Source organism: Phaenicophaeus curvirostris, chromosome Z (assembly GCF_032191515.1).
Source record: "Phaenicophaeus curvirostris isolate KB17595 chromosome Z, BPBGC_Pcur_1.0, whole genome shotgun sequence".
In the NCBI taxonomy this organism is placed as follows: domain Eukaryota; kingdom Metazoa; phylum Chordata; class Aves; order Cuculiformes; family Cuculidae; genus Phaenicophaeus; species Phaenicophaeus curvirostris.
In genome coordinates, this window is record NC_091431.1 from 39396354 (window position 1) to 39422283 (window position 25930).

A 25930-nucleotide genomic window follows, 5' to 3' on the forward strand; every position below is an offset into this window, starting at 1 on the left:
AAGAGCTGCCCATTTGGTGCTATGTTTTAGATTTGTGACCAAAACTGCTAACCAGTACTTTAGCTGTTACTGAACTGTTCTTGCACTCCATCAAGGCCTTCTTTTTTTACTCACACTGCCTCCTCACGCCAGGAGGTTGATGGTGGACAGGAGGCTGGAAGGAGACACAAGCTGGTGCAGCTGATCCCATCTGACCAAATAGATATCCCGTGCCATATAACATCATGCTAAAGTTGGGGGAGGAAGTTTCTCCAAAGTTGCTGTTGCTTGAAGAGTGGCTGGGTGTTGGTCTGCAGATGGGTTATGATGAGTAGTTGCCTATGTATCACTTGGTTGCGATGGGTTTTATCCCTTTTATTATTAAGCTGGTTTTATCTCAGCTGACAAGTTTTTCCCGCAGTTCTCTCCCTCATCCCAGTGAGATGGGCAAAGCAAGTGACTAGGTGACTGTTAGCTGCCTGCTGGGTTCAATACTCCAACCTTTTAATAATGTTCTGATTCGCAGGAGTAATTATTAGAATTTTGAAGTGTTCTTTAGGGTAACAGATATCCAAAGCATTATCCCTGTGAGCCCAATTTCATGGTGAAGTTGACCACAAAATCTGTGATGATATGAGAAAAACACATGAGGAAAGCATGAGGGAAAGATTCTTTGCTGTGAGAGTGACAGAGCACTGGAACAGGCTGCCCAAGGAGGTTGTATAGTCTCCTTCTCCGGACATATTCACTTTCCTGTGCAACCTGATCTAGGTAAACCTGCTTCAGTGGAGCCTCTCTGGAGGTCTCTTCCAGCCCCGAACATTCTGTGATTCTCTGAGATAAGTTACTCTCTACATACGTAGGCATTTTCTGGTAAAAGGGACTTGTGTGGAGCTTCTGTGGAGCTGCTGATCCCACAGTTGCTGTGCTGGTCCATGGTCCCTGAAAAGCACACATAACTGATATCCATAGCAGGGGAAGTGACTGGATGAAGTGTGGCTAATGCATGTAGAAAACAGTTGAAAAAAGCAGAAAAACATCTTTACTTCTTCACTTCCACCAACTCATGTAATTTCAGGTATTGTAAGTAGCAATAGCAAATACACTTGCCAGAGGTATCTACAGATGTGAGATACATACGACACTTTAAGTGTGTAAGAAACTTATTACCAAAGCAGGTGGAGTTCCCTTGAAAAATCTGGAAGTCAGCTTGCCAGCTATAAGGTCCAGTAGATAAAAAACATTAGCCAAATAAATTCCATCCCTTGGTTCCTTCATGTATGATTAGTTTTCAGTATAAAGTCTTTCAATTCACAGGGCAGATCGCTACCACACGCCAGCAATAATGTGGGAAAAAAACTTTCCTGCCTTTCACTGCCTTACATGCGATTTGCTAGCTTATGCAGCAATGCTGAGAAATTGCACTGTGAAATTTTATTCTTGGCTTTGTTTACAGATGCAATATGATGATTTGTTTACAGAGCAAAAAAAAATAAATAAATAGTGTAGAATTTGCATATCTATTCTGAAATTTACCATTATTAAGCTGTGACTTTTCTAGTAGAGATGTTCCTTCTAGTCTCAGACTTGCAATTTAACCTCTTTGTACCTCTTTACCTCTTTAGTAGAATAAGGATAGTTATATTTTCTTTTTAAGATTATAGATTTTTAGTAAAAGGTGGTGTAGAAGCAAATTTGCAGGTTTTAGTTAATCACATTTTTCCCTTTCTTCACAAAACAGATGACAGACTACTTCACCTGTATCCATCTAATCCCAAGCTTATGCCTACTGTATAGATGACACGGTGCGCCCAGTACACTGTGAGCTTTCTCAAGTACAAGCACGTTCATTGCAGATGGTACATTAGCAAGTTTCAACAGAAAATTTCTAGCAAGCTTTACTTACAGAGTCCAAGTCTATGTTTTCTAAGGCTCTATCTTAGATAATTATGGGTGGATTTTCCTAGGAATAGCAAATCCACGGCCTTGCCAAAAATACTTATTTTGTCGGTATTCCAGTTCTTACATAAAAGCTTTTTAAAACAGTGAAAATTATAATATATCATGAACTTTTCATAGCCATGTATTCAGAAACACTGCTAACAGTTCCTTAGTGAAAAAATGTACAGCTTAAGTTATGTTAAGTTAAGCTAAGGTAAGCTAAGTTAAGTTAAGTTGAGGTGGGTTAATAGGAAGCATCCATAAAGCTTACCAAGAGTTTCTGATTTGTGTAAAGTAGTATTGGGAGTGACGCTAACTTTCTTTACAATCTGAGGCCTTGTTCCCAAATTATTATTAATTTTGAACTCCAAAAACATTAACAAAACCTTAAAATATTTTCATTATCCATATGCATACATGAGAAGAGTTAGTGTAAAGATGCATTTTCCAAGGATCATCTTAAATATATGAGGTCCTACTAAAAAAAACCCCAAAGTAACCCTATAGTTCAGGAACCAAGAGTAGGAGGGGGGAGGCAAAGACATTTTCTTACCCTCAGTCAGAAAATATAGTGTGCAAGAGTGAATAGTACGTTAACATCATGTTTCTTGTGAAACTGAAGAAATCCACGATGGAAACTTTTCGGTTATTGACTAAGGATTACAGTGAAGAACTCCCAAAGATCAAGTCAGTACTCAAAGGAATCCATTTTTTTTTCGGTAGAAGAAGTGAAAGCCAAAATGACAGAAATCCTCAACAGCCTTTCAGCAAATGATCTGTGGGATTGCTTTGAACATTGGCAGCATCGTATGCAGATGTATGTCAGCTCAGAAGGGAACCATTTTGAAGGTGATTATAGCTGCTTTTTTAAATTTGTTGAATACAGTTACAGGCAGAGTCTCAGGGTTTTTATGTGATCTCACGCTTATGTCAGATTAAAATACTTTTATCTTGTAATTAACAAGGATATATCAAAGTGGTATAAAACATTGTTAAAATGGCACAAGAGGTTGTCTGTGAAGATTTCTGCTTGTTTGTTTAGATAAAATTTCCTTTACATCTATCCAGTTAAATCAGTGGATTTGCAAGTAAAATAGTTGTTGATGAAACAGCACATCTGCTGATGACATCTAGAAACATATCTAGTGATTTTGTGAGGTTTCCTGTTAACTTACATATTTCTTTAGTCTCTTTTATGAAGATGTGTGTTTTCAGGCTTAGATGTTTGTTTGCTTTGGGGGTTTTATATTCTTAATTAGAAATCTGTGTAGTACATTGAGTATGAAAATCAGAAGATGTCCTTTGCATTACAACTGAGCATTACAACTGATTTCTTTTTGTAAGGATCTAAAGATCTCCTGCATGGGCGTGACAAGAGAGAGAAGGAGAAGGTGCCTCTGATGTACCTGCTGAGGTTATTTTCTAGTCAGCTGGGACCTATAAGTATCCAGACGGAATTTCTTTATGTGGGGCAGCAACATTTTGCAGGTTTAAACTTGAATGTAGCACTATTAAGACTTTAAGGATAGTGCATTGACTGCAATTTAGGAATATGAACTTTCAGGGACATTATTTCCTCTGCAGCCTCCATGTTTGGGATATGTGCTGTAAACTGGGAAGAGACAATTTAGTTATTATGTTGAACCAGTAATTCCAAGTGTAAAAAATTAGCTGAATTAATAATTTTTATAGAGTGGTTACAGGAATTTTCTTGTGTAAAAATGCACACCTGATTTTGTCCATCTTCTTCCTTCATTAAGTAGTATAATGTAATAGTTCCTTTGAAGCATTTTTTTAACCACATTAAAAAAAATGAATTGAAATTGGACTTTCGTTTCTGGTTTTCTGTTTGTCACAAATGAACTGATGAAACTGTCTAGTCTCACAGATTAAAATGAAAAAAGTATATACAAGTATTAAGTTCTTCCCAAGTGTGTATGCTTCTCTATTCTTCACAGTGCACACAAAAAAGGATCATCCACCCTCATGTGCATAGACAGATCACCAGAGCGGCTTGCAGCACACCCTTCTTGTTGTATTACATTCCATCCATTCTACAGCCTCTTAGCCAGCTCGAAATAGGTTAAGAAAAGATCTTTTTTGCTATTTTGGGAGGGTAGCCTTGAAGGCTAAGCAGCCTCATATTCTTCAGTTTCAAAAGCAAATGTAATAGTTCTTTTGACTGTGTATTGTCTAGGTAGAGTGCTCCAAGGTAATATTGGACTTAATGTTGCTGCTGAATAGGTTTAATTCCAGTGTACAGAAGCTAAGCTGTGCTGGATTTTCTTCTGATTTGCTTTAATGAATGAGAGCAAGAGCTGGATTACCTGCCTTAAGAAGATTACTCTACAGGTAGTCACAGTCTCATTTTTGTGTCAGATGTTGTACACATTCAGATTCATTAGCACATGGAAACAAAACTGTAAAATGATAATTAGTACTGTAGGAGCACAGTCCTTTGCTGGGCTTGTATCAGGACTTCACACTTAGGACAAATTAGCTGCTTACTGCTAGCAGCTAACAAATTTAGGGAGTGCCAAAGCAGCATTGCTGTAACCCATGCTGTTAATTTTAAGATGTGCATGTCTAAAATGTGAAGTGTTCCATGTGTTTGTTTTAATGTTGTCACCTTTGATTTTATTTAGAAACAGACTATTCATTTTCAAGTCTTTTTTAAGTATATTCTCATAATCATGCAGAAAGTCATTAGTCTTGGGGACCTTGGTTCAAGACAGATTCCAGTACTGTGCTGTAGGCACATTACAACTCTGTGTTTGATGCTCAGGGTTCTGCCTGTGATATGAGACCTAAGTCTTTGGCATTTTTCCTGATATCTCAAATTGAAGATTCATCTAACTCTTTTTTCACATTTACTGTCATCTCTTTCTCCACCATTAATATCCAAATATCTCTCCTGTGGGAGATAGCCTTACTATTTTTTAGCTATAGTAGATTGTTTTTTAAAGGCTGAAGGCTGAGGTTTACCTTGCCCGTGCTTTTAACTTCCGACAGTTCCTTTGTACCTCCTTTTTCATATGTTCCTAGAACAACCCAGGGCCAGTTTAAAAATTATTTTTCATCCTCCATATTATTAGAGCCCATTTATATATATGAAGATGTCTAAAAAAATATTTCTTCTGCATTACCTAAGGTATTACTTTGGGATGCAGTGAAATGCATTTCTTTTAAAATGCATTTCTAGTGATTGCTGTTTAAATATATGTTTTTTTCCAGCAATTACATTATGGTTACTCAGATATTGCATTTTCCTGTTTACAAATATATTCCAGCACAAGAGAGATTTTGAAAACATTTGAAAATATAACTAAAGCGGAGTTTTACACAAAATAAGTGCCAAGTCAGATGTTTTCCTACAGATAAGAATGGCTACCTAATCATCCATTCTTCCTTTCTTTGAAAATTATTTTATTATGTAAAGTCCCTCTAGTCCTGTAATTTTCAACATCCACTGACTACATAGTTTAGTCCATGTTACAGATTTCATCCCTGGGATTCTATTCTAATTTTTAATAAAGATTAAGTGATATTTTTTCTTAGTGCATTGTTTTTATGCAGAGGGAATATGTTTATTACATAATTATGCAGAGAAAAGAAGTTAACACTTATCAAGTATAGGCTGTTCAAGCACAGCCTGTTAAAATGTGTATGATCTTGTGTAAACTTTCAGACCATCTATTCTAACTTTTCTACCATTATTTAATAGCCATTCTTACAAAATACACAGCATAGAATTGACAAAGGATGTGAAGCTTTCTTCTTTTCTGTAGACATTTCTCTGTATTAAAAAAACTCTGACAATCCCCACCCCTGTGCCCCCTGTTGTTTTCTTCATATGTTTACAAACTAATTCATGTGCTGAGTATCTCTTGGAAAACCTCAGTAAATTACTGGTATGCCCAGAGAAGGGCTTGCATTGAAATACTCAGAAGGTCTTTTCTCCTTAAGTTCCCATTCTGAAAAGACTCATTGGTGACAGGCTGAAGTAGGTTGGACTATAATGTTAGTGTCATGAAAAGCTGGAGGGCTTTAAATCCTCATGTTCTCTGAGCTTTTTGTGTTCTGAAATACTTGATGAGCTCCAGAAGAATAAAATACAGCAAAGAAAAGCACGGTCAGGCTGTTTGTGGAATTCAAAGAAGAGCTGTTGGAGATGGAGGCTCTGAAATGCAGGGCCAATTTACATGGCAGGGGCTTTTCAAGTTACCAGCAGCGTCTTCACTAACACTGAGTATTTCCTTACTCCAAATATTCAGAGGCAAGGTTATTTAACTTTAAGATAAAAGATGTTCCTGGTGCCTTATACCTTGTTCCTCTTCTGAAAGGCAAACTAGGAGTGATTATTGAAAGATACATTTCTTATGTTTATATTGAGTCAGTGGGATGGGGAGTTAGAACGTGCGCCTTTTCACTTTTCATTATTGCCTGAAATACTGAGCCTTTTCTGTCTTAGATAAAAAAGTGTTACTGAAAAAAATTACTTTGTGTACCAGATTAGTGTGTAGCTCTTAAATTTCCCTTATCTTATCCTTTCAGAGTCTCAAAAGACTGCACTTTTTAACATCCAGGTTCTCAAGCACTGTTCATGCATGCAGCAGGAAAAAGTAACATACATCTTTTCATAGAAGTGTATTTCCTCTGCAGTTTGTTTCAAATTCTCCATATAATAGGGCATCAGAAGGCAAAAACATTGTCTTTGCTAAGGTCTTCCTGAGCTGAACTTTGATGCCTTACTGACTTGTTGTTAATGGCAGACTGGCAAATTTCCTCCTTATAAAAAGAGAAGAAAATTGACCTCAATTGTCTGTATATTTCCTTTGTTCTTTTCATTCTATCTCTCTGATATACAAAAATAAAAATAAATATGTTTCTGAAAAAGTTTAATTATTTGCCTGGAATGGAAAAAATAGATAAAGCAATTAAAGCTAGGTAGAATCATAAAAGATGGTTTTATGGTGGAAATTGCTGGCCAACTTTATAAATGTGTAAGTATAACATTTTGGGAGATAATGACTGTGACATTTTTATTCTCTTACCTGGTGGCTTTTTGAGCCTAAATTGGTCTGTGAACAGTGATTTTTTTATGTCTCTCCTTAGGAGACAAACAAACAACTACAAAAAAGCTTTTTTTTCTTTCCATTCCTTTCCTTTCTTAGACTCCAGGTAGGAGGTGTTTGTAGATGGGCAGAATGTCTCATAACCAAGCTTTCTTTCATGTTCTTTTCTGTGATACTACATCACACTGACTTTAATACAAAGGACAAGTACAAAACCTTTTAGCTGAGTGTCTCTTTTAAGTGCCATTTAATAGCCTAGGAACTTATTTCCCTTCAACATAAGCTGGCAAAGGATCTTGTGAAATGAAGCATTGACCCTTAAAGATTATCAAGATAGGCCTTTGTAGGAGGGCAGTCATGCTTTGTTCTAGGACTGCATCAACTTTTTGAAAAAGTTGTATATTATGCAGGCATCCCACACATGCGGGAGATTGTTGTGTTTTGATATATATTTAAAAAAAATTGCTAACTTAGAAGTGACTCTTGTTTCACCTCTTGTTACTCATTATGCTGCCTCCATAAACTGTAGTTTGATGTTTTCAGGATTTCACGCTCAGTAGAAGTTTTCATAACTTTAAAGCTTTTAATCAATTTCAAGAATCGGTTTCATCATATTTGTTTATCAAGTAGTTCAGAAATTATTGTAATAATTAGTCAGAATTTTTTTTCTAATTTTAACTGCAGAATTCAGAATCTGTTCCAAATTGTAGACTCCAAGCAAAAATCTAGGACAGAGAAAATTAAAGGCAGTGTGGAAAGAACATAATTTTTCATATACCCTTTTTTTTAGAAAGTTTTCCTTTTTGCTCCATAGTTGAAATATTATTTAAAGGTCCCATAGAAGATAACATATTAAAACAACTTGAGTTGCATGTATGATTAATTCACATAATGGGAAAATTATTGTAAGAAGTGTAATTTGATATGTATGACCTTGAAATGAATAAAACAACTTTTAATTTTGTCATTTCCATTATAGATGTAGAATGCAATTAGCAATAATCCCAGCAGAGAAGCAAAGTCCCACCATAAAAATCTGGTTACAAGATAAATTTGTACCATTACTGCACTTAACATATGATAAAAAGGATTTTCCAATACTTGAGGTCTAACTGAGAAGTTAATTTAACTCACATGTTTTAAAACTGTCTGAAGATCTAGTTCACTCTGGGATATGCTTTATTCTATGAGAAATTTACACAAAATTTCTTACTGTGCTTTAATTCAATAAATATGCCGCATGATACTTCAATACCAGCCTTTCAAATCCTCAGCTACGTCTTACTAAAGTTACATCTACCACTGCAGCTAGTTCCATTTCTGCTGAAATTTAGGACACAGTTTCATGTTGCTATTAATCCTGTGTTACTGTGGGTTGCTGTTAGGACGTGCAGTCACACTATGACAGCCCCCCCAAGCCCTCCACATGTCCCTTTTGTTTCTGCTCTACAAACATTATGTGGCCATGGGGTGCTCAGGGTAAGTTTGGTGGCCTGGTGCAAGTCTAACATTTTTGATGGTGCACAGTGGATATAGCTAAGGAAATAACAGATGTCCATATACTCTGCTGGGAAGCATGGAGAAACTTTAGGTGTTTCTTTCATCATTCTTCATGCAGCCTCCCTTCTCCAGGTGTGGTTTCTAGCTGTACCCTTTTTCCAGTGAAAAACCTTCCTCTCATCAATGCTTCCCAAATTCGAAGCCCTGGAGAACCTTCTTGCCAATGCAGTCTGCCTCTGGGAAACTGCAGGTCAGCCATGTGCATTTCACAGGCAGGCGTGATTTATTAATAAATTAAATGCACTGAGGTAGTGTGCAGGTAACTTGCACCTTCTTTTCTATAGTATTGTCATCCATGTTTGGATGTGTGAGTGGTAATGCCTCTAAACTTATATGTGGCATCTAAAAAAAATCATCATGGCAGGAAAGGAACTTTGGGAATCATGACTTGTAAGTAGTTACTAAGACAGGGATTTTCCTTTAAATATTAATATTAAAATATTAGGACAACTTTTTTGCCTAAGTCTTCACTGACACTTGCTCTTCTCACCTCTCCTGGGTCACGGGACAACAAGATGGGGACCACAGGGGTAAACCCCCTCCCACTGTAGAGGAGGATCAGGTTTGTGGACACCTGAGGAACCTGAACATATATAAGTCTACGCGACCTGATGAGATGCATCCCAGAATCCTAAGGGAACTGGCTGATGTGGTTGCCAAGCCAATCTCCACTCTCCGTCATATTTGAAAAATCATGGCAGCCAGGAGAAGTCCCTGGTGATGAGATGAAGGGCAATTTTGTGCGCATTTTTAAAAAGAGTAGAAAGGGTGACCCTGGGAGCTACTGAGCTGTCAGCCTCCTAGAAGCCATGCTAAAGTACGTGGAGGAGAGGGAGGTGGTCAATGGCAACCAGCATGGCTTCACCAAGGGCAAGTCCTGTATGACCAACCTAGTGGCTTTCTATGATGTCCACAGCAGTGGACACAGGAAAATCAAAGGACGTGATCTATCTGAACTTCTGTAAAACCTTTGACATGGTCCCTCACAACATCCTTCTCCGTAAATTGGAGAGATATGGATTTGATGGGTGGAAAGTTCGGTGGATAAAAAAACTGGTTGGATGGTCATATTCAGAGAGTAGGGGTCAACGGCTCAATGTCCAGATGGAGACCAGTGACAAGTGGTGTCCCTCAGGGTTCCGTACTGGGACCAGTGCTGTTTAATATCTTCATCAATGATACTGACAGCGAGATCAAGTGCACCCTCAGCAAGTTTGCAGATGACACCAAGCTGAGTGGTGCAGTTGCCACATCAGAAGGATGGGATGTCATCCAGAGGGACCTGGACATGCTGGAGAAGTGGGTCTGTGTGAACCTTATGAGGTTCAACAAGGCCAAATGCAAGGTCCTACACCTGGGTTGGGGATTTCAGTACAGGATAGGGGATGATGTGATTGAGAGCAGCCCTGCAGAGGAGGACTTGGGGGTGCTGATCGATGAGAAGCTCAACATGAGCCAGCAAGTGTGCTCACAGCCCAGAAGACCAACCTTACCCTGGGCTGCATCAAAAGAAGCGTGGCCAGCAGATTGAGGGAGCGGATTCTGCCCCTCTATTCCTCTCTTGTGAGATCTCATCTGGAATATTGTGTCCAGTTCTGGACTCCTCAACGTAAGAAGGATATAGAACTATTGTAATGGGTCCAGAGAAGGTCTATGAAGATGATCAGAGAATTGGACCACCTATCATCTGAGTACAGGCTGAAAGAGTTGGGCTTTTTCACCGTGGAGAAAACAGGGCTCCGAGGAGATCTTATAGCAGCCTTTCAGTACCTGCAGGGGGCCTACAAGATAGCTGGGGAGGGACTTTTTTACACGGGCATGTAGTGCTAGTATGAGGGAATGGCTTTACATTGGAGTGGGAAAGATTTAGACTAGACATTAGGAAGAAGTTCTTTGCTGTGAGGTTGTTAAGGCACTGGGACAGGTTCCCCAGGGAAGTTGTGGATGCCCCATCCCTGGGAGTGTACAAAACCAGGCTGGGTGGGGCCTTAGGCAGCCTGATGAAGTGGGAGGTGCCCCTGCCCATGGCAGGGATGTTGGAAATAAATGATATTTAAGGTCCCTTCCAACCTAAACCATTCCATGATTCTGTGATTGTTAAAAGACTCAGCTTCAAGCAAGCACAGAGCTAGAATAATTTTTGAAAATACTTGAGAATCAAGGAGGATCTTTTTAGAGCTTGTTTCGATCTGTGATTTCTCAAGTATTTACTTCAGGTTTTTCAAAGTAATTCTGTAATAGGATAAGACATTGATTTAGAGGTAGATAGGCTTTCTTCAAATGAACAAAATTTGTCTTGAAAATCAGGCTCCATATGAAAACTAAACTTCAAATTCAGTCTTAAAAATTTCGGTGATTAAATTTGCAACCACATAATAAATGGCAAACAGATAAATAGGAAATGAGTTGAGATGTACATATCATTGTGAAAACTTGATCCAGCTTTAGAATTTATCAGCATCTGACTTGTTACTTTGAATTACACTGTTCTCATAGATTAGATATATGTTACTTACCTGGTAAACTGAATTATCTCCTTTGAAATTCTAACAGGTCAGCATTGATCACTTATATAGCTATTTTTCTTTAGTTTCTTTTTTTATAGTCCTATTTGTTGTTGTTCTGGTTTTACATGAATCCATTCCATACAACTTCTCTTAGTGTTTCTTATCTAAGTTTCTCAAATGGTTAAATGGAAAAAAGTTGCACTAAGAATGAGTGACTCTACACAAAAAAAAAAAAAAAAAAGCTGTACCAAGATAAAGCAACTGTGATTCTTGTCTGTAATATGAGTATCAGTGTCAATTCAAAATCACTTATGTTCTCCAGATGTCTTTGTAAGCAGTCTGTTAAACACCACCAGCAGAAGAGTACCTGTGTATACAATTGACCTCATTTAGACTCCTCTGAAGTGCTTATCATGTTGTTATCCATTTCTTGCCTTGACTCTTTAAACTTCTTTCTTTTTGGCTACCTGAGCCTTACATTATCTTTCCATCACTGCCTCATCAGCTGCCCATCTCTTTTAATGTCTGGTCTGAAACTCAGTATCACCTCTCCACAGTAGCTCTCTAAAATTCCCCACCTGCCTTTGGTGCTAGTGTCACATTTCATTTAGCTGCGCAAGGACAAGGGCAAAACTTATTGGTAGAAAACACACTGTGAAAGCTACATCACAGGCAAACCCAAGTAAAACTGGGACAGTTTTCCTGCATTGGTGTCCATATGGATGACCACTGTTACCTTGTAGAGAGCATGGATCGAGGATATCCAAGGCATCTCACCGTGACTTTGCACAGTAAGGAAGGGACTGAACAGCCACTGGAGGTTTTGTATTTTCCTTCAGCAGTTTCTTAAGATTATTACCTTGCAGCCCAGCTCTGCTTCCAGGCACAGGATATACCTCTCACGTAGAGGGTATGTCTGCTGTTTTACTGCTCCTGGAAAGGCAGAAAAACAGGCGTGCAAAGTTGGGACAAGGCTTGACTGGAACACGCCTATACAGAAGCTTTGAACGTACCTGGAATATAACCAGTCTTAGACTTGCCCCTAAAAAGCAGTGTGGGCGTTAGTGCAATCTCATGTTCCTCATGGAAAAGTGTGTTAAAAGCTGTGCCTGCTGGAGAATGTATGGAGATCTACATACAAGCAATGAGTGGTCACTGGAGAATGCAGGACAAAAATTCTGTCTGTAATGTAAGATTTGGTTAAAAATTAAGAACTGGTATTGAAGACTTCTTTCTTTTGCAATTGATTGTGTATACTCATTGTATGTCTTTGTATCAAACTGCACATGTTTCCAGTAGCTAGAAAGCCTACTAGAAAGAGTTAATTACAATTGGAATAATGATGTTAAAATGTTGGAATATTGTAACGTAGGTACAAATTAATGCAAGGGATTAAGCAGTGCAAGACACTGTGGATAGCTGTTTCTAGCACCTGAGGATGAGCAAAGTCAAAGCCTTTCATCCCAACAGTCTGTGCTTACTTGGAAAAATGTTTGTCTGACTGCAGGCATGGAACCCGTTGTGCTGGAGAAGTGGCAGCCACGGCAAACAACTCACATTGCACAGTAGGAATCGCCTTTAATGCCAAGATTGGAGGTATGTGAATCAATTTACTACAAAAAAAAAGTAACCAAGGAGCCATTTGTGCTAAATAGTACATTCAGACTTCTCAACAAGAGAAGATTTATATGAAAAACAAATCTAGCTGTGATAAAATCTCAGTTGTATAGTAGTCTAAAAATCAGTACTGAAGGAGTTTGTCTGCAGTAACAATTCCCCAGTGCCCTGTAGAGCACTACCTCTCAGTACACACAGAAAAATAGAATATAAGACCTCTGATGAAAACAGAACCCAGAATTAGGACATTTGGGTTTTCCCACAGATTCAGAGTTCTAAGTTATGAACATTGACAACCCAGAAGTAAATATACACATGAGGAATATTGCCTTGCTGATTGATCCCAAACAAATCACTGTCAAAACACAAAACATTTTGTGTTGTTTGGTTATGGTTTGATTGCTCTGTGTGATCTGATTATTGCCTGAAATATGAGTTTTTATTGAACTCTTGCTCATTCAGCCAAGAGGTTCCAAGTGGTTCCTATGAATTCTTAGTAAATGGGTGTTGAATTGAGACCTTTGGCCTAATTTGTGGAGATGACTACCAAGATGTAATCTATGTGTTTTCTAGGATGTAGCCTGCCTGTGCATATCTTAATGCTTCAAGGGAAATTTTACCCTTTTACTTTCATTGAAATCATGGGATTGGTGTATTAGCTTTCAGTAGACAGACCTTAGCTCAAAATCATTAATTGTTGATATTCTGTCCCAAAATAAAGCCCATCTGTGAAAACAGAAATATGTTTACCTATGTATACACCAGAAGACAGTTAAACACATGATCAGGCAGAGTTAAGGCCATGTTTCAACAATTAATAGTGTTGTGTCTGTTCTCTACTAGATCAGTACAAGTGTGATCCAAATAAAATGTGAGCACAGCTGCATTTGAAATTGGCCAAAGCACACAACATCGTCCTGATGTCAGCTTTCTGTTTTTATGCTGGCTTCAAGAGGATAGACAATACCTGATCCATCATAAGGTCAGAGTGATGAGAAAAACAATTTTCCTTCAGGTGAAAGGCCTGCCTGCACAAAGTTACCCTATCAGAATGGTTTAGAAAATCTGAATTGGCCAAAAGACTATGTTTATGACAGAAGAACATATTGTCTTATGTGGACGTTGTCTTTGGTCATGTACCAGCAGCTATGAAAACAGATTTATTTCGTTGTCAAACCAGAGTCAGAGGAGAGTTAGTGCACTGATACAGAAAAAAAAGATGGTCTCTGGAGTTTGATTTATGAGTTGGATACTCACACACAATAGCTTAGGCATGTCCTCGAAAAGTTCTCCTTTAGTAACAGTGGCTTCTTAATTAGTTATTATTTATTAAACATTAGGAATGTGCAGTAATGTTTTAGAAACCCTCCAGCGACATTAGCTTTACTAAACATGTGTGAATGCAGTTAACATTAGCAGTAAAGACTGGCTATGTGTGCCTTTTCATAATTAATTCATTCATTCATTTGCTTTGTACGAAGAATACAACATCTTTCAAAAAATTTCACTGGTCTAAGTGAAATAAAAATGTTATCCACTCCATTTGTCACTATGATTCTGTGGAGCAATCACTAACACTGTTCTTTAAAAAAAGCTGGAAAAAAAGAAGTTGATGATGTGTGAACCTCACTTGAGGTAATGTACCACTTTTTAAAAGTATTGACAGTTGAAAATAAGACTTCAGGAGGCTCAGCAGATAATCTGCATAAAGTTACAGGCAAGAGGGAATTCTAGAGTATCAGGAAAGAAGGTTAAGCTTCCTATTACACTAAATGTATGTATTTAAGGGTTTCGCTGCTGCTGACCTCTATCCGGCATGCCACCTCCCTTCCTTCCCTCAGAAATCTACACATATAACTATGCAGTAGTTGTGTTCCTTCTTCACAGGCCAGATGTAGTGTAAACATGTTGAATCATATTATGCTGAACTAGTGTTCAACTTGCTTGTTTCCCGGGGATTTTAAGTCCCTCCTTAGGCCTGCTCGGAGAATAAACTACAGTAGAGGTAAAGCAATCACGTTCTCATTACACAGAGAAGCATCTGCAAACAGTGATGTTGAACTTGCTCCACCAACTTAAGTATTCTCCATTTCAAACCAAAAAGTCTCTCTGGAAATGTAAGGTATAATAAGGAGATAAAGCAAAGGGGAAAAGAAATCCTTTGTATCGATATGCCTTCAAATACTGACAGCTGAACAAATCTCATTAATTAACTTTGTGATGGAAAGTCGTTAACAAGGTATCCAATAGTAATGCTCACTTTTCTTTTACATGTGTTTGCATCCCTTGTTCCATTTCCATACATTTAAGAACTTCTCCCCACAAAGAAGTAAAAAATAAGACCCTTAGAAAGTCTGAACCTTCTCTCATAACAGGGTGAGTAGGGATGTAATAAGTAAAAGTAAGGATGCAGATAAGAAAATTTGAGTAAAATTTCAGTCTGGACCTTCCATTCTTTTACAATTTGTGCAACTTAGGAAAATATATGCAGTATGCTTGCAATTGCATATATTTTCCTAAGTTGCACAAATTGTACAAGCAATGGCCCGGTCCAGACTGAAACTTCTACTCAAATTTTCTTATCTGCATCCTTACTCTCTTACTTATTACAATCCTACTCACCTGTTATGAGAGAAGGTTCAGACTTTCTAAGGGTCTTATTTTATTTTCTTATTCATCTTTGTGGGGAGAAGTTCTTAATGTATGAAATGGAACAAGGGATGCAAACACATGTAAAGAAAGTGAGCATTACTCTGGATACCTTGTTAACGACTTTCCATCACAATGTAATTCTCACTGACGAGGAGTTAGTTCAGCTGTTTCTTTAAGTTTAAGTCAGATGCTGATTAAAACCAAACATTTTTAAAGAAAACTTGCTTTCAGCTCAGTTTTGCATGTTTCCTGTGATTAATTCAAAGTTTGTTCTGACTAAGATACCACTTACATTTTGGCAATTACTGCAAATATAGGAAAAAGTTTTCAGAGCTCTAAAGTCTTAGGTTGAAAAGTCTGTAAATACAGTCTGTTAGTTGCCTTCTGGACAGCTTTTGTTGCACTGTCACCACATGCCAAATGTGGTTTGGAGATTTTCTGATTGGCAGGGTTAAGTATTGCAGACATTGGGAGAAGGAAAGAAGGAAAGAAAGAAGGAAAGAAAGAAGGAAAGAAAGAAGGAAGGAAAGAAGGAAAGAAGGAAAGAAGGAAAGAAGGAAAGAAAGAAAGAAAGAAAGAAAGAAAGAAAGAAAGAAAGAAAGAAAGAAAGAAAGAAAGAAAGAAAGAAAGAAAGAAAGAAAGAAAGAAAGAAAGAAAGAAAGAAAGAAAGAAAATGAAACAACAAATGACAGAACAAACATAAGGAAGGAAAGAGAAAGGAAAGAGAGAGAGAGAGCGAGAGAAGGGAATTGGTTTTGTTTTAAATAGCTAATGAGACATCTGTTGTTCAAAGAACATGTTCAGACACGTTAGAGCATGTCTGTCACTTTTTGGCTAGAGGGAGCAACACCTGAGTCATGGCCTTGTCCATGTTGCTTTAGGTTTTACCACTTCATGATTAGCAAACAAGACCTGATGTGAATTACTTAAGGTGCCAGTGGCAGAGTTTGGAGTTATTGTTCACTGATTACATATAATATTATTTAGTCTTGCAATGTAGTAATGGAGATGTGAAGAGAAGCTTTATTTCCCTTCTTTCAAAAACAGTGTGCCTTTTATTGTCTTTATTTAGAACAAAATATGTTTTAGTGTGCTTGGAAGAAATTGAGAACTACTTCCACCCATCATTAATTTTCTGAGATTATGCTGAGGAAGAAAAATAAAACCTGAGAATCCCAGAGTTGGTTTAATGACTTTTTTTATAAAGTAAAGTTCATAGTGAGATCACTGTTTATAAAAGTTTATTATCTCACAAAACATATGCAGCTTTTGTGTGAACTTAGAAATATGATCACACTTAATTTTTGAGTCAATTAGAATAAGGGAAAAAAAGGCGCTCTATCAACAAAGCACCCCCTATGCCTTTTGTTAATTGGGAGTTAAGATCTCAGTAAACACTCAAGTTACTTCAGTTTCTGCTCATGAGCAAAATGAAATGTGTGTGTAATTAAAATATGCAAATTTGGCTTATAAATGGCAGTGGCCTTTTAAAGGGGAATGAGTGTCAGAATTGTTAATTCTGGAAGTAATCAGTACTCTGTACTATGGTACAGTTACATGCTAATTATTATTTAATATTTAACAACCCTTTAATCAGCTGTCACACTAGCTGTATGTAGGTCCTTTTTCTTGTTTAGGTTAAAACTCTCTTTGGAGGTTTTCTCAGTCAGAATTAACTTCTGTTAAAGTCTTACAGTTAGTCAAAAGAATAACTTCAAGATTTTCTCAGTTTCCAGATTCAAGCCTGCCTTATTCTGTCTAGTGATCCTTAAAACATCATGATGCCATTCACTTTAGAAGGGCTAGCACATTGACTTGTGCAAACCCACATGAATAGATTCTTTTAATACAAGAATTTTAATTATACCTTACAAATGCTTCTTCTACACAGAGGAAGATGTTCACAATATTGTAGTTTCAGGCTGAATAATATTTTATAGAGTGTGTACCTTAATAACTTCCTTTAATTGCCTTGCTACTGTGTATGGTAATCAGTTTACACACAGAAGTTTTTCACTTGAAGATAATCATATATTATCTTCAAATGAGACATAAAAACTTTGCAAAGTTCAAGTCTTTTTCTAGGTTTTCTTTAACGTGAAAGTTTGTTGTTGAAGTTCAAAGGTTTCGTAGTAGATAAATGGCTTATAGATATTTTTTAAACCTTGAAGAAAGACAAAAAATACCCCTTCCTTTTTGTATTTTTTAATCTAGTGACATTTTCCCTTTGGAAAAACACATACCCAAACAAGGGTTTGGGTTTTTGTTTTCGTTTTTTAAACAACAGTAAAGATCTGTATGATCATTCAATTCTATATCCTACAGAACAATTTTCTTACAAGGGTAGAAAGATGAAAAGAAAGCACTTCAAATTTATTGGTCCGGTTCATTGTATCTTTCATTCCAAAGGTGTACGGATGCTGGATGGAGACGTGACAGACATGGTAGAAGCAAAGTCGCTGAGCCTTAACCCCCAGCACATCCACATCTACAGTGCCAGCTGGGGACCTGATGACGATGGTAAGACTGTGGATGGACCTGCTTCACTAGCACGTCAGGCCTTTGAGAACGGCATCAGAATGGTAGGTTGGCATCAAAGCGCATCACCTAGATCTGCTCTGATATTCAAGTGTAAGGGTACAAGCACCCAGCACAAGCAAGCACAAAACGTAGGAAAAGTAAAGCATTCTGAAGGAAAGAAGGAAAACCACCTTTGCATAAAACTAAAAATGCATTTTTGTTCTACATTTACCTGATGATCGGTCCTTCCTGAAGTATCAGCTCTGTTCATTTTCAACTGGAATTATGTCATCCTCAGTGCTCTGAGATAATGATGTGATTCTGCAAGAAAAAATAGGACCAAAAATACTACGTTGCACAGCAGTGCCAAGCAGAAAATCTGAATTGTAATGAAACTTTAAAGCAAAAGCCTTGGGTGTTTTTCCTTCTGCCTTCCTTTTTTGTTGGTCTGTTTTTCTTGATTTCTTAATGGAAGTCTGATGATTTTGAAAGGGATTTGAGGGCTAAAAAAAGTCTACGCTCAAGTAACATTTACTTTTTATGTCTGATCTCAGAGAACTGACACACTATCTATAACTTATACATACATTTCTCTGTAAGTCTGTGCTATTACATTTTCCCTGTTATATAGCGTAGTGATCTTCATTGATGCAACACACTAAAACCCAGATGCCCCTCCATGAAAAAATCTAAGACCTTTTCAGTTTTCTTTAATAATTTACTGTCAAACAAATAAGGCCACAGAAGGAATTGAATAGTTAGAGGAACTTTTGATGCCAGAGGCCAGTTTAATGTTCTTCATTGTACTCTTCTGCCTGATAGATCAGGGAATTCCTCATCTTCCAGCACTTGCACCTCTTTCCACTATACGGGACTGGCGGAAAGGATTTTAAAGCTTTGCACTTCAAGGTGTAAGCATTATTTTTATTGCAGCATGAGATTTGCTAGTTCAGTGATAAGTGCTCTAGGATCAGAAAAGAAGGGATTACTATTTGTTTAAATTGACTGAAACTGTTGGACTACAGTGCAACTGGAACATATTTACTGGAACATAGTAACATTGTGCAACAAGATCGGAAAGTACAGCTATTATTGAACTCAGTAAGTGTTTTAATCAGGTATGCCAAGACTGATTTTAGCAAACTATAGCTAACATTCAGCCTGGAAGATCTGTGCCACGTGTAAGAGAGAGCGTATGCCATTGAGAGACTGTATTAATTTAAGATATAACATAAAAAGCAGTCATAACAGCAAACAGGGACAACACGTGCAGTGGTAGTAGACCAAGTTACAGGAGCACCAGGTCAAGCTAACAGTCTGCGTGCACAGTACAGCATTTCAGGTGATTTACAGTATACTTGACTGTAAATTGTAAATAAGTACATCATAAAATCAATACCCAGTATCACCATAAACACTGTATTGCATTGAAATCCTAGGAGGTGTTAATTCATATCTAATCACACCTTCATCCCTGGCTTTCCTCAACAAAATTGCATAAATTTCTTGCTATCCTGCCTTCCCCAAATGTGGATAAAAATACATGCTTAGCGTCCTAGCAGGTAAGTTTTGAAAAGCAATAACTGAAATACTAAATTAATGACAGGGACTGTATGTGCTACATGATGTTAAAGACACTTCTCAAACTCAGTTCTGTGAAAGCTTTACTAACCATGTAGCCAGGGACTGCAGCCTTCCTTGCACTTGGTCATACGATGACCATTCAGTATGGAGCTGAAATTTATTTTTTAACTTGTTGTACATTATTTAATAAGTGATGCCTAGCATAACAAAATAATCAAGCACCTACTTTACTCTGCAAGAAGTACCAGAGGCATAGTAGTTAGACACATTTAAGGACACGGATAGATTCTTAGAACACTTAGAACAATATAACAAGCATGTAGAAGGCCAAATGCATCTTATTACTGCTTCCTAACCAACTGTCACCCAGCTGGAGTTTACTACTGTTTGACAGTGACCACAGAGAAGAAAAGTAATAAAGTGATGAAGAGGACTGTAATGGAACTGCAGGATGCAGAGGAAGTTGCACTAAATAAGTTTTATGTTTAAACATATATGTTTCAATTTAAATGTTATATTTCATGTGGGTAACACAATCGTGAAAAGTTCAGCCCAAATTCCTGTGCCAGAAGAACTTAGCAATTTCCTCATTGAAATCTCAAACTGGGGATAAATTCAGGATAAATCAAGAATGTGGAATAATTTGCCAAGAGCATGGATCTTGCCTACAAGTGTTATTGTTCCATTGTTGTTATTAGAGCTGTAATATGAGAAGATACCCTACAAAACCCAGATTTCATTTAACCAGTACATTGTTCTGTATTTTTAGTAAGTACCAGTATATAGGGGAAGTATAGCATTTAATTTTAAAATTCTGGGGTGATTTTTTCCTGACAACAATGCAGAAAAATGTATTTGTTTGAGAAATAGTACAGGTCATATTTTATGCCAGTCAAATTATTATTTTTACTATTTAGATTTTATTTAATTTTATCAACATTTTTTGTTCTGTCCAAAGTTGCCCAAGCTGAGTTGAATAGATCTAAATATTGCCATATATTTGGAAATATATGGCTGTGACTACGAAAGCTCTACTAAGGAAATAGAAGTTCTCTGTGAAACTTATATAAAATCATTGCATACTGAAATGTATTTAATAAAAATACAAAATGTTTAAGGTCAATCTCTAGTTTTTATTCTTTAAAATGTAGCATAGACAGAAAAACTGTAAATGTATGTCTCAATTACCATTTTCCTTAATAGGCTTAGTTTCCAGATGAAAAATTACTTAAAGATTAACCTGTTCTTGTGCTTTTCACTAAACTGTGTCTTTCCATGTTCACATAAAGGTACTTTTCCTGTGTTTCCTTACGTTATCATAAGATGTGTCATTTTAAAACATAAGTCAAATGCAAGGAAAACAGACAAATTATCTCTGTGCCAAAATATTCCTAAAACCAGATCATTGTCCAAGGCAATAACTAGACATTCAGCCAAATGTAGAGTTCTCCAAGCAATCACAGTAATTGTGGAAATAATAACAGGCAGACAAAAATGCTTATTGCATTGTGTGCAAATCTTGACCTTACTTTTCTAGAAATATTGAGCTGAACAACAACAATTTTCCGTCTAGTATCACATCTATGATGTAAGTTAAAGTAACATTCACACAGGGAAATTAGGCAAGACCTTGTTTCAGATCTACACAAAGACTGAAGACTGATATTCTTAATTTATAGTGAATATGCACAAATGACTGAATATTATTTATTTTAAAATGGGAAAGCATAGGCAAATGCCAAGATATTTTATAAGTACCTGGAAAGGAAATTATGCTCAACTTCTTTCATAGGGAAAATCAAAGATGGTATTGAATTAGATTAGATTATAATTTCTATATAATTAGATTAGATTATAATTATAACTATATCTGATTAGATTATAATTAAACTTAATTATTAGGGTTTTTTATATGCATGAAGTAAAAATTAAATGGATGCAAGAGTTGCGGTTTCTTATTCATAGAATTGTAGAATAGTTTGGCTTGGAAGGGACCTTAAAGGTCATCTAGTTCCAGCATCCCTGCCATGGGCAGGGGCACCTCCCACTTCATCAGGCTGCTCAAGGCCACATCCAACCTGGCCTTGAACACTTCCAGGGATGGGGCAGCCACAGCTTCCCTGGGCAACCTGTTCAAGTGCCTCACCACCCTCATAGTGAAGAGATTCTTCCTAATGTCTAGTCTACATCTGCCCCTGACCAGTTTATACCCATTGCCCCTAGTCCTATCACTACAAGCCTTTGTGAACAGTCCCTCCCCAGCTATCTTGTAGGCCCCCTGCAGGTACTGAAAGGCTGTTATAAGATATCCTTGGAACCTTCTTTTCTCCAGGCTGAACAAGCCCAACACTCCTAGCCTGTAATTGTACAAGAGGTGCTCTAGTCTTCTGATCATCTTTGTAGCCCTCCTCTGGACCTGTTCCAACACTTCCATATCCTTCTTACGTTGAGGAGTCCAGAACTGGACACAATATTCCAGATGAGATCTCACAAGAGAGGAATAGAGGGGCAGAATCCGCTCCCTCAATCTGCTGGCCACGCTTCTTTTGATGCAGCCCAGGGTAAGGTTGGTCTTCTGGGCTGTGAGCACACTTGCTGGCTCATGTTGAGCTTCTCATCGATCAGCACCCCCAAGTCCTCCTCTGCAGGGCTGCTCTCAATCACATCATCCCCTATCCTGTACTGAAATCCCCAACCCAGGTGTAGGACCTTGCATTTGGCCTTGTTGAACCTCATAAGGTTCACACAGACCCACTTCTCCAGCATGTCCAGGTCCCTCTGGATGACATCCCATCCTTCTGATGTGGCAACTGCACCACTCAGCTTGGTGTCATCTGCAAACTTGCTGAGGGTGCACTTGATCTCGCTGTCAGTATCATTGATGAAGATATTAAACAGCACTGGTCCCAGTACGGAACCCTGAGGGACACCACTTGTCACTGGTCTCCATCTGGACATTGAGCCATTGACCCCTACTCTCTGAATATGACCATCCAACCAGTTTTTTATCCACCGAACATTCTACCCATCAAATCCATATCTCTCCAATTTACGGAGAAGGATGTTGTGAGACGTGTGACCATGTCAAAGGTTTTACAGAAGTTCAGATAGATCACATCCTTTGATTTTCCTGTGTCCACTGCTGTGGACATCATAGAAAGCCACTAGGTTGGTCATACAGGACTTGCCCTTGGTGAAGCCATGCTGGCTGCCATTAATCACCTCCCTCTTCTCCATGTGCTTTAGCACAGCTTCTAGGATGATCTGTTCCATGATCTTCCCAGGCACAGAGGTGAGGCTGACAGGTTGGTAGCTCCCAGGGTCAACTTTTCTACCCTTTTTAAAAATGGGTGTAACATTACCCTTCTTCAAGTCACCAGGGACTTCTCCTGGCTGCCATGATTTTTCAAATATGACGGAGAGTGGAGATTGGCTTGGCAACCACATCAGCCAGTTCCCTTAGGATTCTGGGATGCATCTCATCAGGTCCCGTAGACTTATATATGTTCAGGTTCCTCAGGTGATCACAAACCTGATCCTCCTTTACACTGGTTTACCCCGGTGGTCCCTATCTTGTTGTCCCATGGTCCAGGAGGGGTGTGGAGAGTGGTTGTCAGTGAAGACTGAGGCAAAAAGTCGTTAAGTACCTCAGCCTTCTCCTCATCTGTTGATACGAGGTCACCGTTTTCAAACATCAATGGGGATACATTCTCTTTAACCTTCCTCTTCTGACTGATGTACCTCTAGAAGCCCTTCTTGTTAGTCTCCACTTCACTTGCCAAGTTCAGCCCTGGATGCACCTTGACCTTCCTGACCTTATCGCTACACAATCAGGCAGCATCCCTATGCAATTCCCAGGTTTCAGTTTGCTGATAGATTGGGAACCAAGAAAAAAATGCCTGGTTTATCTTCAGGGTGTATTATTCCAATTAACAGCTTATGCAGGGTGTTTTAGAACTATTATTATTTCAGAGCCTGCTGAACTAATATGATTACTCCTTACAAGTCCTGCAGAAAATCATGAAGATAAATGACACTGCAGCTTTTCTGTACAGTTCCAAAGAGACAGCACATGCCATGAACTGAAATAGAAAAATCTATTTAAAGAGAGTAGTAACTAAGTTTTTGAAATGACAACCCAACTCACAAGTTAAATATGCTTTAAAAATTCTGCCCAGGATCAACGGTAAAGGAAGAGGAAACCAATATTTAAACTTGTCTCAAGCACCCTGATTTTCTGTCATCTTTAGGGTATTTTGTTTAATTCTATTAAATTTGCATACTCAAGTTGAAAGAGAAACCTTGGATACTTTGCTATCAAACAATTTCTATGCAAATATAAAAGCTTCCTTTATGTCACGCTTCCAGTTAGCAAGATTGTTTTCTTAGAAATAGTGTAGTCATAAGGGTGGAAAATTCTAGAGGCTTGTATCTTTTATGTACAAATGTATTAGAAGTTGTAGACCTAATAGTCTGAAAAATAACTTCATTGTAATCATACAGAACTTTCCTAAAAAAATCAAATTAAAGGCAATATGTCCCAGAATAACATATTTAAGAAGAGGTTAGGTATGCAATGTTGCATTTCACCCTGTGTTCAAGAACAGACTTAGCATTGTGAAACACGATTGCGGCCAAATCATGTAGTAAGACTGAGCTGAATCTGGGACAAAAGAGAGAGCACAAAGGGCTTTTCTTGATTCAGATAAATAAAACCCAAGTACCATTTGATTTTAAGATGACTATATCTTACAGTCTATGAGCACAACGCTATAAGCACCTGGGAGACTTGGGCTCACTGATACATTCATGGCGCTCTGCTCCAGCATTCAGACAAATTAATTTCTATTCATACAAATAAGCCTGTTGTTTTTGAGATCAGTTTCAACGTCATTTGGAGAGTAATGCTTTTCAGATATTCTGACTTGTTCTTTCACTGCTGTTTGGCAAAGACTTTATAGTCAAGTTTCTGACTATATGACCCGCATTGATACTTGACGTTGCAGGGTTTCAAAGGGCTGGTTATCTCACTTCTTCAAATGTCTTACCAATGGCATGCTTTTATGTTGTTTGTAATACCCATAAGGTAGTCCAAGTCAGCGACGGGGCAGGTCATCCTTAATACAACCTAAGAGAATAGGAAATCTGCACTGAAAATGTTGGCTTTCTGCCTACATTGGTGCAGGCGCCCTCATCTTATTGCTATGACACCATTCTGTTTAGCAAGCTGGACACAAGCCGAAATGTTTGATGGACATTAATGATCAGATGTTACGTGGCTGAACCTCTTGTGAGAACTCGGCTTGGTGCCTTCCCTCCCATCATCACTGACCCTTCTCATCTCTCTCACTTCACCAGATTTGGCTACAGAGAGTGCGTTCAAAATATTTGCGTGGAGCAGATGATTTTTTTGCAATCACTAAAAAAGTCTCCTACCCACGTACAAGAGAGAGAAAGGCAAGGGAAGGGAAAGGAAGAAAAGGAAAAGAGAAGAAAAGGGAAAGAGGAAAAGAAACTATTTCACATATTATTATTATGATTATGAGTGTTAGTATTGCTGTGTGCTTCTTTTCCAGAAGTGGAAGAGATTGTTCATAATTTGTATGTGTCCAGGCAAAAGTTTGCTGCCATTGTTGTTCGCGGATATTTTCCTTAAATCATTTTTCCTGTAATCATTTCTCTGCATCATTCTGAGTAGGATGTGTTGCTTTCACAAAGAGTAGTTATTTTACTCTGCTTTACTAGAGAACTGCACTATCAAAATCAAAGACAGAAGTTACCATAGGACTTCCAGTCAAATGTGCAAAATATCTTCCAAAATGGCTATTATTTTATACACCAAAATATTGTGATGCACAGAGGTGAAGACCAGATTTTTTGATCTGTGTAATTGTTTTTATTCACCTTGTACAGTTTCCATTTAAGACTGAGTAATGCATAACTGTGTATATGCATCTCTCATATCATATACAGATTTTGCATGCACAAGACCTCTTGCAGATTTCTAATTAGTTGGCCCAAAACTAATTTTTGAAGATCAATCAGGAGACTTATTTCTGTGCTTGTCTCAGAAGACATGATTTCCTGTATGCTGACGTAACTTAATATTAGATCCTGGCATTTATCTGCCATATGATTTGCATATATACTGTGTGTCTCTATTACGTCTGTGATGTAAAGTTTGAACATGTGATGTTACAGTTACTTCAACATACTGAGTTAAAGTTTGTGCTGCAGGTAGGTGCTGACTATGTACCAGAACTGGAAAAGTCATATGGCATTTTCAGATTGTAATACTTTCTTCTGACATCACGAGACATAGATTCATTAGCTTGTAGTAGGGTTCATAGTTCTAACATCAGAAACAGCAATTATCATCTATTCATGGCTTTTGTTCTAAGCCAGATCAGTGAAATTTAATCTATTTTTTACTGCAGCAATATCCCTGTTCTCTGGATTGATCTATTTCTTTCTGTTACATCTTTTGGGAAGAAC

General features: G+C 37.9%; 1 protein-coding gene across 2 annotated transcripts in view; it reads left to right on the top strand.

Moving 5' to 3' along the window:
* PCSK5 (proprotein convertase subtilisin/kexin type 5) overlaps positions 1-25930 on the top strand; it is a 245073-nt gene that overhangs the window by 82480 nt on the left and 136663 nt on the right. For both annotated transcript variants that reach the window (XM_069881190.1, XM_069881191.1), the window contains exons 6-7: positions 12570-12658; positions 17741-17913. In XM_069881190.1, coding sequence (XP_069737291.1) covers positions 12570-12658; positions 17741-17913 — 262 coding nt within the window. The remainder of the gene's footprint in view (positions 1-12569; positions 12659-17740; positions 17914-25930) is intronic.